The 12,881-nt window shown below is 37.2% G+C and overlaps 1 protein-coding gene across 1 annotated transcript; it reads right to left on the bottom strand.

The window, feature by feature from the left end:
* Nucleotides 1-11,514: 11,514 nt before the first annotated feature.
* Nucleotides 11,515-12,401, bottom strand: LOC127121057 (uncharacterized). Its single transcript, XM_051051674.1, has 4 exons — nucleotides 12,072-12,401; nucleotides 11,931-11,980; nucleotides 11,771-11,852; nucleotides 11,515-11,686 (listed from the first exon to the last, which is right to left on the bottom strand). Exons 1-4 carry the CDS (start codon nucleotides 12,301-12,303, stop codon nucleotides 11,640-11,642), a joined length of 411 nt encoding a protein of 136 aa, XP_050907631.1. The 5' UTR covers nucleotides 12,304-12,401; the 3' UTR covers nucleotides 11,515-11,639.
* Between the last annotated feature and the right edge of the window lie 480 nt (nucleotides 12,402-12,881).

The raw sequence follows: 12,881 nt of genomic DNA, 5'->3' as shown, positions 1-12,881 counted from the left end.
TAAACCGAAAAAATTCACCCGAATAACCCACGGTTTGAATATACCAATCCGTGTAATTTGCAATCGATTAGACCGGATTTCGGACGGGTCAGAGTTTCTTGTCCACCCCTAGTTCCAACAACAATTTTCCATGTGATTTCCACTAGAGCTGGCTCAAGTACTGTAGTTACATAACTCACAAACATAACACGTGTCCTTGTTTTTCTTTTTGCTCTTGATTTCTTAACCGATAATTCACTGGATTCTCTCACTGTTAAGGAGCATGAATTATTTGTAACTATATTCCTGGCTTTTGCAGTGGTTAAGGAAGGTCGCCATTATCCTACCATGATACTAACATTGTCCCACAACTATGTTTTTCTATTACTAGAAGTTAAACTTGTGAATGTATTCTCTCTAATTTATTGGAATGGACGTTATAGCAAAGGAATGCATTTTCACCTTGGTCGTGCACGTGAACTGTTCGGAAAAATGACTCAAGGGAATGAAGTTTCGTGGGGCACCATGATATTCTCACATGGTTTCTTTCTTCCTTTCTCCTGAATCACTATGCAACCATACATTTGCAAACTAAGAGGTAAAACATGACCTCTAAGTTGGTTTTACATGGATGGTAGTTACATGATTTCTTATCTTGTGGTATGTTTACTCATCGTCGGGGGTAGTTCTATGGGGGATGTCTGAGATGGTAAAGAATCCAAAGGTAATGAAAGAAGCACAAGCTGAGGTAAGAAGAGTGTTTGATAAAAAGGGGTATATATATGAGACAGAGTTGCACCAGCTGATATACTTAAAGTCTGTTATCAAGGAAACAATGAGGTTGCATCTGATAGCAGAAGCACTCTTTTTTATATATTTTGTTAATATGAAAATACAACTTTGGTCTTTATATAGACCCAAAGATTTATGTTATTCTAGGAAATTAAAACAAATAGATACTATTAATAAGTTACTATTTCTTGGTCTTCCAACTACAACAGACTCTTTGTCTTTCCACTAACTTATTAATAGAAACCACTTAATATAACATTAAATTTTATTCAACAAAACTCCCCTGTAAACTTAAAGGTTGCTTCTATCCATCATGCCTATCAAGTTCTTGCCTCTGTTGAAAATTTCTTTCGATAATGGTTTTGTGAAAATATCTGTTGCTTGATCCTTGCTTGCTACATGCCTCAATTCGACACCTCCTTCCTTCACATGTTCTCGAACAAAGTGGAAGCGAACGTCGATGTGTTTGCTTCTTTTATGGTTTACTGGATTCTTTGCTAACTCAATTGTTGATTTCTTGTCCACTTGTATTACTGTTGCACCCACCTGTTTTAGCTCTATTTTGCTCAACAATCTTCTAAGCCATATTGCATGACAAATACACCAAGATGCTGCCACATATTCAGCTTCACATGTCGAAAGCGTTACTATCGGTTGCTTCTTAGAAAGCCAGGTAAATGCGGTATTTCCCATGAAGAACACATATCCTGAAGTGTTTTTTCGGTCGTCTATATCTCTGCATCAATCACTGTCAGAGTAATCAACCAACTTGTAATCTTTTGTTCTTGAGTAAAACATTCCAAATGTTAACGTTCCTTGGATGTACCTGAGGATTCGCTTCAATGTCTTCCAATGTGAATATGATGGCTCCTCCATGAATCGACTTACAATTCCGACACTTAAAGAAATGTTTGGCCTTGTACACGTGAGATAACGAAGACCACCTACCAAGCTTCGATATTTACTTGCTTCGACACGTTCTCCTCCATCAAATTTTGACAACTTTGCACCTGGTTCTATTGGCGTCGAAATCGGATTACAGCTTTCCATCTTATGTTTTTTCAAGATTTCTTTTGCATATTTCTCCTGTGAAATAAAGATTCTTGTTTCTTCTTGTCGAACCTCCAGACCAAGAAAGAATCTCATTAGACCTAAGTCTGTCATCTCAAATTCACGTGTCATTGTGCCCTTGAATTCTTCTATCATCTGACCATTGTTACCCAAGAAGAATAGATTATTGACATAGAGAGCAACAAGTAACATATTACCTCCATTTTTCTTTACATACAGAGCATGTTCGTATGGACATTGCTTGAAACCATTCTCTTTGAAATATGTGTTGATGTGTGTATTCCATGCTCGTGGTGCTTGCTTCAACCCATAAAGTGCCTTCTTCAATTTTAGCATTTTTTCTTCTTTTCCGACTTTCATGTATCCGGGTGGTTGTTCGATGTAAACTTCTTCTTCGAGCACACCATTTAGAAATGATGACTTGACATCCATTTGAAATATCAGCCATTTGAATTGAGCAGCTTGAGAAATGAGTAATCGAATTGTCTCCATTCTTGCAACAGGTGTAAATACTTCGTCATAGTCAATTCCTGCTTTCTGCTTGTATCCCTTCGCAACAAGTCGCGCCTTATACCGTTCTATTTCGCCTTGAGCGTTCATCTTTTTCTTGAATACCCACTTCACACCAATGGGTTGACTTCCTTTTGGTAATTCTGCTAGTTCCCATGTGTTGTTACGTTCAATGGCCTTAATCTCTTCGTTCATGGTAGTTTTCCATTTTTCGTCTAGCAATGCCTCTTCGAGGTTAATATTTTCAGTATCTGCCAAAAGACATACAAGGTATACCTCTTCTGTCGTATCATACAAATCTTGCAGACTTCACATTCTGGGTTGTATAGGTTCATCTTCATTGTCAGAATCTTCAAGTTCTGTTGAAAAGCTTATTGGTACAGCGGCTGATGATTCTCCAATTTCGACGATAACTTCTGTCGAATTGTTCCAGTCCCACTTGCTCGCTTCGTTTATTCGAACGTCTTTACTCACTATCACCTTCTTGGTTCGGGGATCGAATAGCTTGTACCCTTTTGTCTTCTCATCATACATAATGAATATGTACTTCTGACTTTTGTCTTCAAGCTTCGTTCTTCGTTGATCTGGTATGTGTGCATAAGCCACACTACCAAATACTTTGAGATGAGAAAATGTTGGCTTCTGTCCGCTCCATGCTTCTTGTGGTGTTTGATCTTCTAACTTCGAATGTGCACATCGATTATGAACATAAATGGCACATTGTACAGCTTCTGCCCAGAATTCCTTTGACATGTTCTTGCTCTCAAACATTGATCGAATCATGTCGATAACTGTTCGATTCTTCCTTTCAGCCACACTGTTTTGTTGAGCTGAATATGGTGCAGTTAGAAATCTTCTTATGCCAGCTCTTCACAATACTTCATAAAGACTGTCGAAGTATACTCACCACCTCTATCAGATTGAACGACTTTGATGTGTCTGTTAGTTGCCTTTTCCACCATTACTTTGAACTTTTTGAACACCTCGAATGCTTCAGATTTTTCTTTCAAGAAATAAACCCAGGTCTTTCGTGAGAAATCGTCGATAAAGGAAATGAAGTACCTTTTTCCACTGAGAGATTCCTGAGTGATTGCCCCACATATGTCGGTATGAATCAGTTCGAGAATATGTTTAGCTTGATATTTTGCCTTCTTTTGAAATGAGGTTCTTGTTTGTTTGCTAAGCACACATTCTTCACAAAACTTTCCTTCATAGTCCATGTCTGGTAGCCCGTGCACCATGTTCCTCTTCGCTAACCTTCTCAGACCAACATGATGTAGATGACCAAAACGTAGATGCCACAGTGACGCTTTGTCTTCGACATTGACTTGCAAACATTTTTCTCGAACGCTTCTTAAGTTCAGTTTGTACATTCGATTTCTCCCCATTTCGACTTGAGCAATCAGATGCCCTAGCTTGTCCTTCAATTGTAATATCCGATCTTTCATGAATATCGAATAACCTTTTTCTGTGAGTTGTCCCAAAATCAAAATATTGGTCTTGAGATCTGGTACATAATAAACATCTTGGATTGACCCAGTCAAGTCATCCTTCTGCAAGTAATAAATTGTACCTTTTCCCTCGACCTTCACTTTCGATGCATCTCCGAAAGACACATGACCATCTTCAATTTTTTTCATTTCTTTAAACAGGTGTGTGTGACCACACATATGACTACTTGCCCCTGAGTCGAGATACCACATGGTGTCATTTTATGCGTCTACTTCTTTTTGAGTCATCAGCAGAAAGCCTTCATTCGCTTCGGCTTCCAAAGCTAGATTGATTGTTTCTTCTACCTTCTTTTCGACTCGACAATCTTTTGCAAGATGTCCCATTTTACCACAATTATAACATTTGTAGGAGTTGCAATCCTTCGCGTAATGACCATACTTCTCACACTTGTAGCATTCGAAGTTGGAGTAATTCGACCTGCCACCTCTTCCTCGATCACGTCCTCTTCCACACCAGTTTGGTTGATTCCATTGTCCCTTCTCTTTATTATATCCTTCAAGATTGCTTCTCTGACCACTTCAACCACTTTCATGACCCCCACGACCACGTCCTCTACCTCTAAAATTTTGAGAGTAGAGTACCTTTTCGTCTTTGATTAACTCCTTGGTTTGATGTGTTTCCTCCTTCTTTTTTATCTTACGTTGTTCGTGTGCTTCGAGAGAACCAGCGAGCTCTTCGACTGAGAGCGTCGAAAGGTCCTCCGACTTTTCTATTGCACACACAATATTCTCACATTTATCTGTTAAAGATCTCAGAATCTTTTTGACAACTCGTGCATCAGTCACCGTTTCTCCATTTCTAGTGAGTTGGTTCACCACTGTTTGTACACGCGTGATGTAGTTAGATATAGTTTCTGACTCCTTCATCTGCATCCTCTCCAATTCGCCACGAAGAGTTTGGAGTCGAACTTGCTTCACTCTGTCTGCTCCTTTGAACACTTTTTCTAACGTGTCTCATGCTTCTTTCGACGTAGTCGAACCAACAATATTTTCAAAACCTGATTCGTCAACTGCTCGGAACAGCATGTACAGTGTCGTCTTATCTTTTGATCGCGTCTCTTTCAACGCTTTGTTTTGAGTTGCCGTATATTCCGTAGTGTCTTTTGGTTCTTCAAACCCATATTTGATTACCTCCCACGTGTCTAGAGATCCAAGAAGAGCTTTCATTTGGATACTCCAGTTTTCGTAATTTGACTTCGTTAGTCGCGGCAGTGGCATTTGACTCATCATATTTGTCATTAGCTCTGATGCCAATTTGATAACAGAAGCACTACTTTTATATATTATGTTAATATGAAAATACAATCTTGGTCTTTATATAGACCCAAAGATTTCTGCTATTCTAAGAAATTAAAACAAATAGATATTATTAATAAGCCACTATGTCTAGGTCTTCCAACTACAATACATTCATTGTCTTTCCACTAACTTATTAATAGAAACCATTTAATATAACATTAAAGTTTATTCAACAACATCCTTTGGTTCCAAGTGAAAGTAGAGAGAAATGTCGAATCAATGGGTATGATATTCCACCTAAGACAAGGGTCATTGTCAATTCTTGGACAATTGGAAGAGATCAAAAATATTGGGTTGAAGCTGAGAGTTTTAAACCTGAGAGATTTCTCAATAACTCAATTGATTTCAAAGGCACAGACTTTGAATACATACCATTTGGTGCTGGAAGGAGAATGTGTCCAGGCATTGCTTTTGGCATATCCAAAGTTGAGTTGCCTCTTGCTCAATTACTTTACCATTTTGATTGGAAGCTTCCCAATGGAATGAAGAATGAAGAACTTGATATGACTGAGTCATTTGGGCTTATAGTAGAAAGAAAAAATGACTTATGCTTGATTCCTTTTACTCGTCGTCTTTGATACGCATTGCCAAATCAAACAATTTTTTCTAAACTATTTTCAGCACTTAATGTGTTGGTGATTTTAGTATCACCCATGATTTTAGTAGTAATGAGATTTACTCTAGGCCGATGCAATTATGCGTTAAAGCTTGGAAACGAGTTAGGAGTAGTGCGGAGTGCACGCTCGTAGAGCCAACGTGTAATTGACTGCAAGTAATTGAAACTGGGTTCCAAGGGGCGAAGCCGTTATTACCGTTTTTCTTGAAAAGGTATGACTTTTGAACGTTTGAACCTTCCCAACCTTTATTACCGTTTTTCTTGAAAAGGTATGACTTTTGAACGTTTGAACCTTCCCAACCGTTATTACCGTTTTTCTTGAAAAGGTATGACTTTTCGTTTTCAGTTTTCGTTCTCCTATAAAAGGGGGAAATCTGGCCTCGGTTTAGGGTTACACACAAAAACCATTCTACGTTCCAGAATCTTTCTTTTGCCAGAAACATTCTTTCTTCAAGAATTATCCCCACAAAGATTTCGTGAACCCAGGCATAAATAGGGTCGAAATACTTTGTTCGGAAAGTGAACGAACACGATTCTTCGAAGATTATCCAGGATTATCAATTAATTATCTAACAAACGAACAAAGTATTCATCTGATAATCATGGCTGGAGGAAACACCGTCAAGGAGATGACCAGAAATTTCGGAAAATTGGACAAGTTTCAAGGACAAGATTTCAGGCGTTGGCAGAAGAAGATGCATTTCATGTTGACAACGTTGAAGGTGGTGCATGTCCTATCTACACCGATTCCAGAAATTCGGGAAGATGACACAGTTGAAAATCTGAGACGCAGATCAAAGTGGGAGAACGACGACTACATATGCAGAGGGCACATTCTTAACGGTATGTCTGATCCCTTATTTGATATTTACCAAAACATAGAATCTGCAAAGGAATTGTGGGATTGTCTCGAATCCAAGTACATGGCAGAGGACTCATCCAGTAAAAAGTTTCTGGTGACTGATTTCAACAACTACAAAATGGTTGAATCAAGGTCTGTCATGGAACAATTCAATGAACTCCTCCGAATCCTTGGACAGTTCACACTACACGGATTAAATATGGATGAAACAATATCTGTCTCAAGCATCATAGACAAGTTGCCTCCTTCGTGGAAAGATTTCAAACACAATCTGAAACATGGAAAAGACGAACTGTCTTTGATCCAACTTGGAAGTCACTTGCGCATAGAAGAATCTCTAAGAGCGCAGGAGGATAACAAAGGAAAAGGCAAAGAAATTGCTGGACCCTCGGTTAATATGATCGAAGAGGGTGGTAGGAACGGTAACAACAAAAACAAAGGAAAGAAGCGTGCTTTCAAGGACAATAAGGGCAGTTTCGGTGCTAACAAGAAACCGAAATTAGAATGCTGGAAGTGTGGTAAAACAGGCCACTTCAAGAGGGATTGTCGCTTCGTTAAAAAGCACGATAACGCGAATGCAAGTGGTTCAGGAAAGGGGTCTAAGGACCAATCCGAAAACCAAGGTCAGAAATCAATTCGTGATTTGAATAGTTTAATTAAACATTCTGTTTCACTAAATTCTGAAGCATTTTATGTGCAGGATGATGCTACCGCATGGTGGATTGATTCTGGCGCCACTACACATGTTTGCAAGGATCGTTTCTGGTTCAAGACTTTTGTTCCAGTGGAAGATGGTTCTGTCCTCTACATGGGAGATGATCACTTCGCTCCCGTTGAAGGCAAAGGAAACGTGGTGTTAGAATTCAGTTCCGGAAAAACTATTACTTTGTTTAATGTTTTGTATGTTCCTAAATTACGAAAGAATTTAATTTCTGGCCCTGTATTAAATAAGCTTGGATACAAGCAAGTGTGTGAATCAGATAAATATGTATTATCAAAGTCTGGTGTGTTTGTAGGATTTGGATATTATAATAATGGTATGTTTATGATGAATTTGAATGGAGTTCCTAATGATTCTGGTTCTGTATTTATGTCCTTTTCAAATATTATCAATTCTTCGTTATGGCATGCTCGTCTTGGACATGTACATTATAAAAGAATGCATGAAATGTCTAAAGATAAATTAATTCCTAATCTTGATAAAAATGTAGAAAAGTGTAAAACTTGCATGTTAACTAAGATAACTAGGCAACCATTTAAAAGTATAACAAGGAAATCTGTCATTCTTGAGTTGATACATAGTGATTTATGTGATTTACATGCTACTCCATCATTAGGGCATAAAAAATATTTTGTCACTTTCATAGATGACACATCTAGATTCTGCTATGTCTATTTGTTGCACGCTAAGGACGAAGCCTTAGATAAATTCAAAATTTATAAAACTGAAGTTGAAGTGCAACAGAATGTGTTGATTAAAACATTACGCACAGATAGAGGTGGTGAATATTATGATCCTGTGTTTTTCCAATCCGTAGGAATCATTCATGAGACTACGGCTCCTTACACACCTCAACAAAATGGTGTGGCTGAAAGGAAAAATAGAGTGCTAAAAGAAATGGTGAATGCCATGTTATCTTACTCTGGTCTGAGTGAAGGATTTTGGGGAGAAGCCATGTTAACGGCATGCTATTTGTTAAATAGAGTTCCCAATAAAAGGAACAAAACTACCCCATATGAACTTTGGTATAAGAAACGACCCAACCTGACATTTCTACGTGTTTGGGGTTGTAGGGCCGTGGTTAGACTCCCAGACCCAAAAAGGAAAACTTTGGGTGAAAAGGGTGTAGCTTGCATCTTTGTTGGATATGCCGAGCACTCCAAGGCCTATAGGTTCTATGTTATAGAGCCTAATGACTCGATCTCTATTAACACAATTATAGAATCGAGAGATGCCATATTTGATGAGAACTGTTTCTCCTCTGTACCTAGACCAAAGGACTCTATACCTATTTCAGATGAATCTCTAAGAGATGATCATTCAAATGATGTGCCAAGTCAAGCACTTGAACCCCGTAGGAGCAAAAGAGCTAGAAAAACTAAATCTTATGGATCTGATTTCCAACTATATTTAGTTGAGGGATCAAAGGATCAGATTGACACTCAATATTATTATTGCTATAGTATTGAAGAGGATCCAAGAACGTATGATGAAGCTATCAAGTCTCGAGATTCTGCTTTTTGGAAAGAAGCAATTGATGAAGAGATTGGCTCTATCATGGAAAATAATACTTGGATACTATCTGATTTACCACCAGGTTGCAAACCATTGGGTTGCAAATGGATCTTCAAAAAGAAGATGAAAGTCGATGGTACAATTGACAAGTTTAAAGCTAGACTAGTTATCCAAGGCTTCAGACAAAAGGAAGGGATTGATTATTTCGATACCTATGCTCCTGTTGCCCGTATCACTACTATTAGATTGTTGATTGCCTTGGCGGCTATTCATAATCTAGTGATTCACCAAATGGATGTCAAAACAGCATTTCTGAATGGTCATTTGGAAGAAGAAGTGTATATGAAGCAACCTGAAGGTTTTGTAATGCCTGGTAATGAACATAAAGTGTGTAAACTAATTAAGTCATTATATGGGCTAAAACAAGCTCCGAAGCAGTGGCATCAAAAGTTTGATGAGGTTGTTTTGTCCAATGGTTTCATTCTAAACCAAGCTGACAAATGTGTATATAGCAAATTTGATACATCCGGTAAAGGAGTTTTCATTTGCTTATATGTTGATGACATGTTGATCTTTGGCACCGACCAAAATCAAATTGATATAACAAAGAATTTCTTGTCATCAAAGTTCTCCATGAAAGATATGGGAGAAGCGGACGTTATTCTAGGAATTAAGATTAAACGGGAAAATAAAGGGATTGTAATTACGCAATCTCATTACATTGAGAAAATGCTCAAGAAGTTCAATTGTGAAAGTTGTTCTCCAGTAAGTACTCCAATGGATCCGGGAGAAAAACTTATGCCAAATACAGGTAAACCTGTAGATCAACTCGAATATTCAAGAGCTATAGGCTCTTTGATGTATGTTATGATTAGCACTCGACCGGATATTGCTTATGCGGTTGGAAAGTTGAGCAGATTTACGAGTAATCCTAGCCGGCATCATTGGCATGCGATAACTAGGGTATTCAAGTACTTGAAGGGTACAATGAATTATGGATTGTCATATATGGGATTTCCTTCGGTGTTAGAGGGTTATTCGGATGCTAGTTGGATAAATAATGCTGAAGATTCATCCTCTACAAGTGGATGGGTGTTCTTGCTTGGGGGAGGTGCTATCTCATGGGCTTCCAAGAAGCAAACATGTATAACTAGTTCCACAATGGAATCTGAGTTTGTAGCATTAGCTGCTGCTGGTAAAGAAGCAGAATGGCTAAGGAACTTGGTATACGAGATTCCGATATGGCCTAAACCGATATCACCAATTTCTATCCGTTGTGATAGTACTGCCACATTGGCTAAAGCTTATAGTCAAATATACAATGGAAAGTCTAGACATTTGGGTGTCAGACATAGTATGATTAGAGAATTAATCATGAATGGGGTGATATCTATAGAGTTTGTTCGGTCGCAACAAAACTTAGCTGACCACTTGACGAAGGGGTTAGCTAGAGACTTAGTAAAGAAGTCGGTAATTGGGATGGGATTAAAGTCCATTTAAATCTATTAGCTTTGATATACCCAATTCCCTTCTAATATGACGTTAGAAGCAGAATTCAATGTGGAAAGATCATAGTTAAAGATTGGAGCAATTATATTTATCTTCCCAGGGTATGTGCTCAGACCTGCAAGTGATGGTTAGGTTGAAGTATATCTTCTTAATGGTTCTTTTGAAAAATTGTAAATGCAGGTACAAGATTAAAAAGAATCACCTATGTAAGCATGAAGTTTTGCCGCTTCAAGAAGTTTGGACTTGGCTTCCTATATGCTTATTAATGGATAAGGACACATGGCTTGTAAAGTGTCAAGTATGAATAGTAGAGTATTGTAAGAAACATATGTGTACTATATCTTCTGACATTCAAATGGATTGACGGGTTCAATCGCTATGACACCCAGATTTTCGAGTGTTTGAAATGTGTATTTGTACTAAAATGAAAATTCAATCGCAAGACATTTTCGTTTATGCATCTGTTTGATTGTAATATACCCTTATATATTTTATTGTATATATTAAGTAAATCAAGGATTACACTAAAATGGGGGGGATTTGTTGGTGATTTTAGTATCACCCATGATTTTAGTAGTAATGAGATTTACTCTAGGCCGATGCAATTATGCGTTAAAGCTTGGAAACGAGTTAGGAGTAGTGCGGAGTGCACGCTCGTAGAGCCAACGTGTAATTGACTGCAAGTAATTGAAAACTGGGTTCCAAGGGGCGAAGCCGTTATTACCGTTTTTCTTGAAAAGGTATGACTTTTGAACGTTTGAACCTTCCCAACCGTTATTACCGTTTTTCTTGAAAAGGTATGACTTTTGAACGTTTGAACATTCCCAACCGTTATTACCGTTTTTCTTGAAAAGGTATGACTTTTCGTTTTCAGTTTTCGTTCTCCTATAAAAGGGGGAAATCTGGCCTCGGTTTAGGGTTACACACAAAAACCATTCTACGTTCCAGAATCTTTCTTTTGCCAGAAACATTCTTTCTTCAAGAATTATCCCCACAAAGATTTCGTGAACCCAGGCATAAATAGGGTCGAAATACTTTGTTCGGAAAGTGAACGAACACGATTCTTCGAAGATTATCCAGGATTATCAATTAATTATCTAACATAATGAATGGACCATGATTGTAAATATGATACCAAATAACTTTCATATCTCCCATGAAGGGGTTAAGTTTATCATAGGCTACTGTAACCGGAAAAAAAGTTTACTATATGCTATAAACAAATAACTTGTGCTAAAATGTTGTTGCAAAACATTAACTAGAGAAAAATCTTTTCCATGATTGCCAAGGAAGAAATCCACCTGAAATATATAGCATATGAAAAAGGATTGCAACTAAAAATGAAAAGGCTTATAGTCAAGATCAAGAGAATACAATAAACATACCGCATTCGGGACAACGAAAATAGTTCTTTTCTCTAAAAACAAGTCCTGACCCTCCACAAGTCTCGCATTCTTTTTGAGCTATCTGAAGCAAAGAAACACACAAGAATGAGATTCACAATAATTTATGAACTAGCAATAATCAAAAGAAAAATTGACTTACAATTCTCTTGCTGAATTCAATCCCTGCCACCACAAAAGGTGTAACTCCAGCTACAAATTTCAAATCAATGAAACAATCAAAATCATACAAATATTGAATTAAACACTAGAGAGTGTTGTTTGATAGATATACTATTATTACCTATAGTTCCAACAACAATCTGCCATGTGATTTCCACTGGAGCTGGATCGAGTACTGTGGTTACATCACTCACAGACACAACACATGTCCTTGTTTTTCTTCTTGTTCTTGAATTCTTAACGCATAAATCACTGGTTTTTCTCACTGTTAGGGAGCAAGAATTCTTTGTAACTATGTTCCTGGCTTTTGCAGTGGTTAAGGAAGGTAGAGAAGAACAAACTATTGCCTCCATGGTAACATCGAAAACCCTTCACTGGTTACAAAACATAACTGAAGACAATACCCAAATGTTTTAAAAACGCTACGTGGGTTTTTTCAGCCTACATGCTCACATCCTCACTCCACCACACATTTTTATTATTATTATTATTATTATTATTATTATTATTATTATTATTATTATTATTATTATTATTACTATTATTATTATTATTATTATTATAAACCTTGTAAAATCCTTCCTTTAGATTTCATACGATAACTTATCTGCCTCCCATTACAAATTTCGGTTTTCCTTAAATTAGAATGTGGAACCCACTACTTACAAACAAGAAAATAAGTCCCAAGAATGAATTGAGATCGTGAATACTAAAATTCAAGTACTTGATCTTAATTAAACATGGATGATAATTGAATTTCCTTCAAACAAAAAGCACATTGAATGCAAATGGATATTCAAAATTATACATAATTGCAATGGCTCAAGAGAAAGATACTCTCACTGTCTCATAATAACTATTTTATTTAAGTTCTATGTGATTCATAAGAAAATTATTATATATATATATATATATATATATATATATATAT

Source organism: Lathyrus oleraceus, chromosome 2, assembly GCF_024323335.1.
Source record: "Lathyrus oleraceus cultivar Zhongwan6 chromosome 2, CAAS_Psat_ZW6_1.0, whole genome shotgun sequence".
Lineage (NCBI taxonomy): Eukaryota > Viridiplantae > Streptophyta > Magnoliopsida > Fabales > Fabaceae > Lathyrus > Lathyrus oleraceus.
Note: the sequence above shows the minus strand (reverse complement) of the source record. Positions and strands in the feature narration are given on the sequence as shown.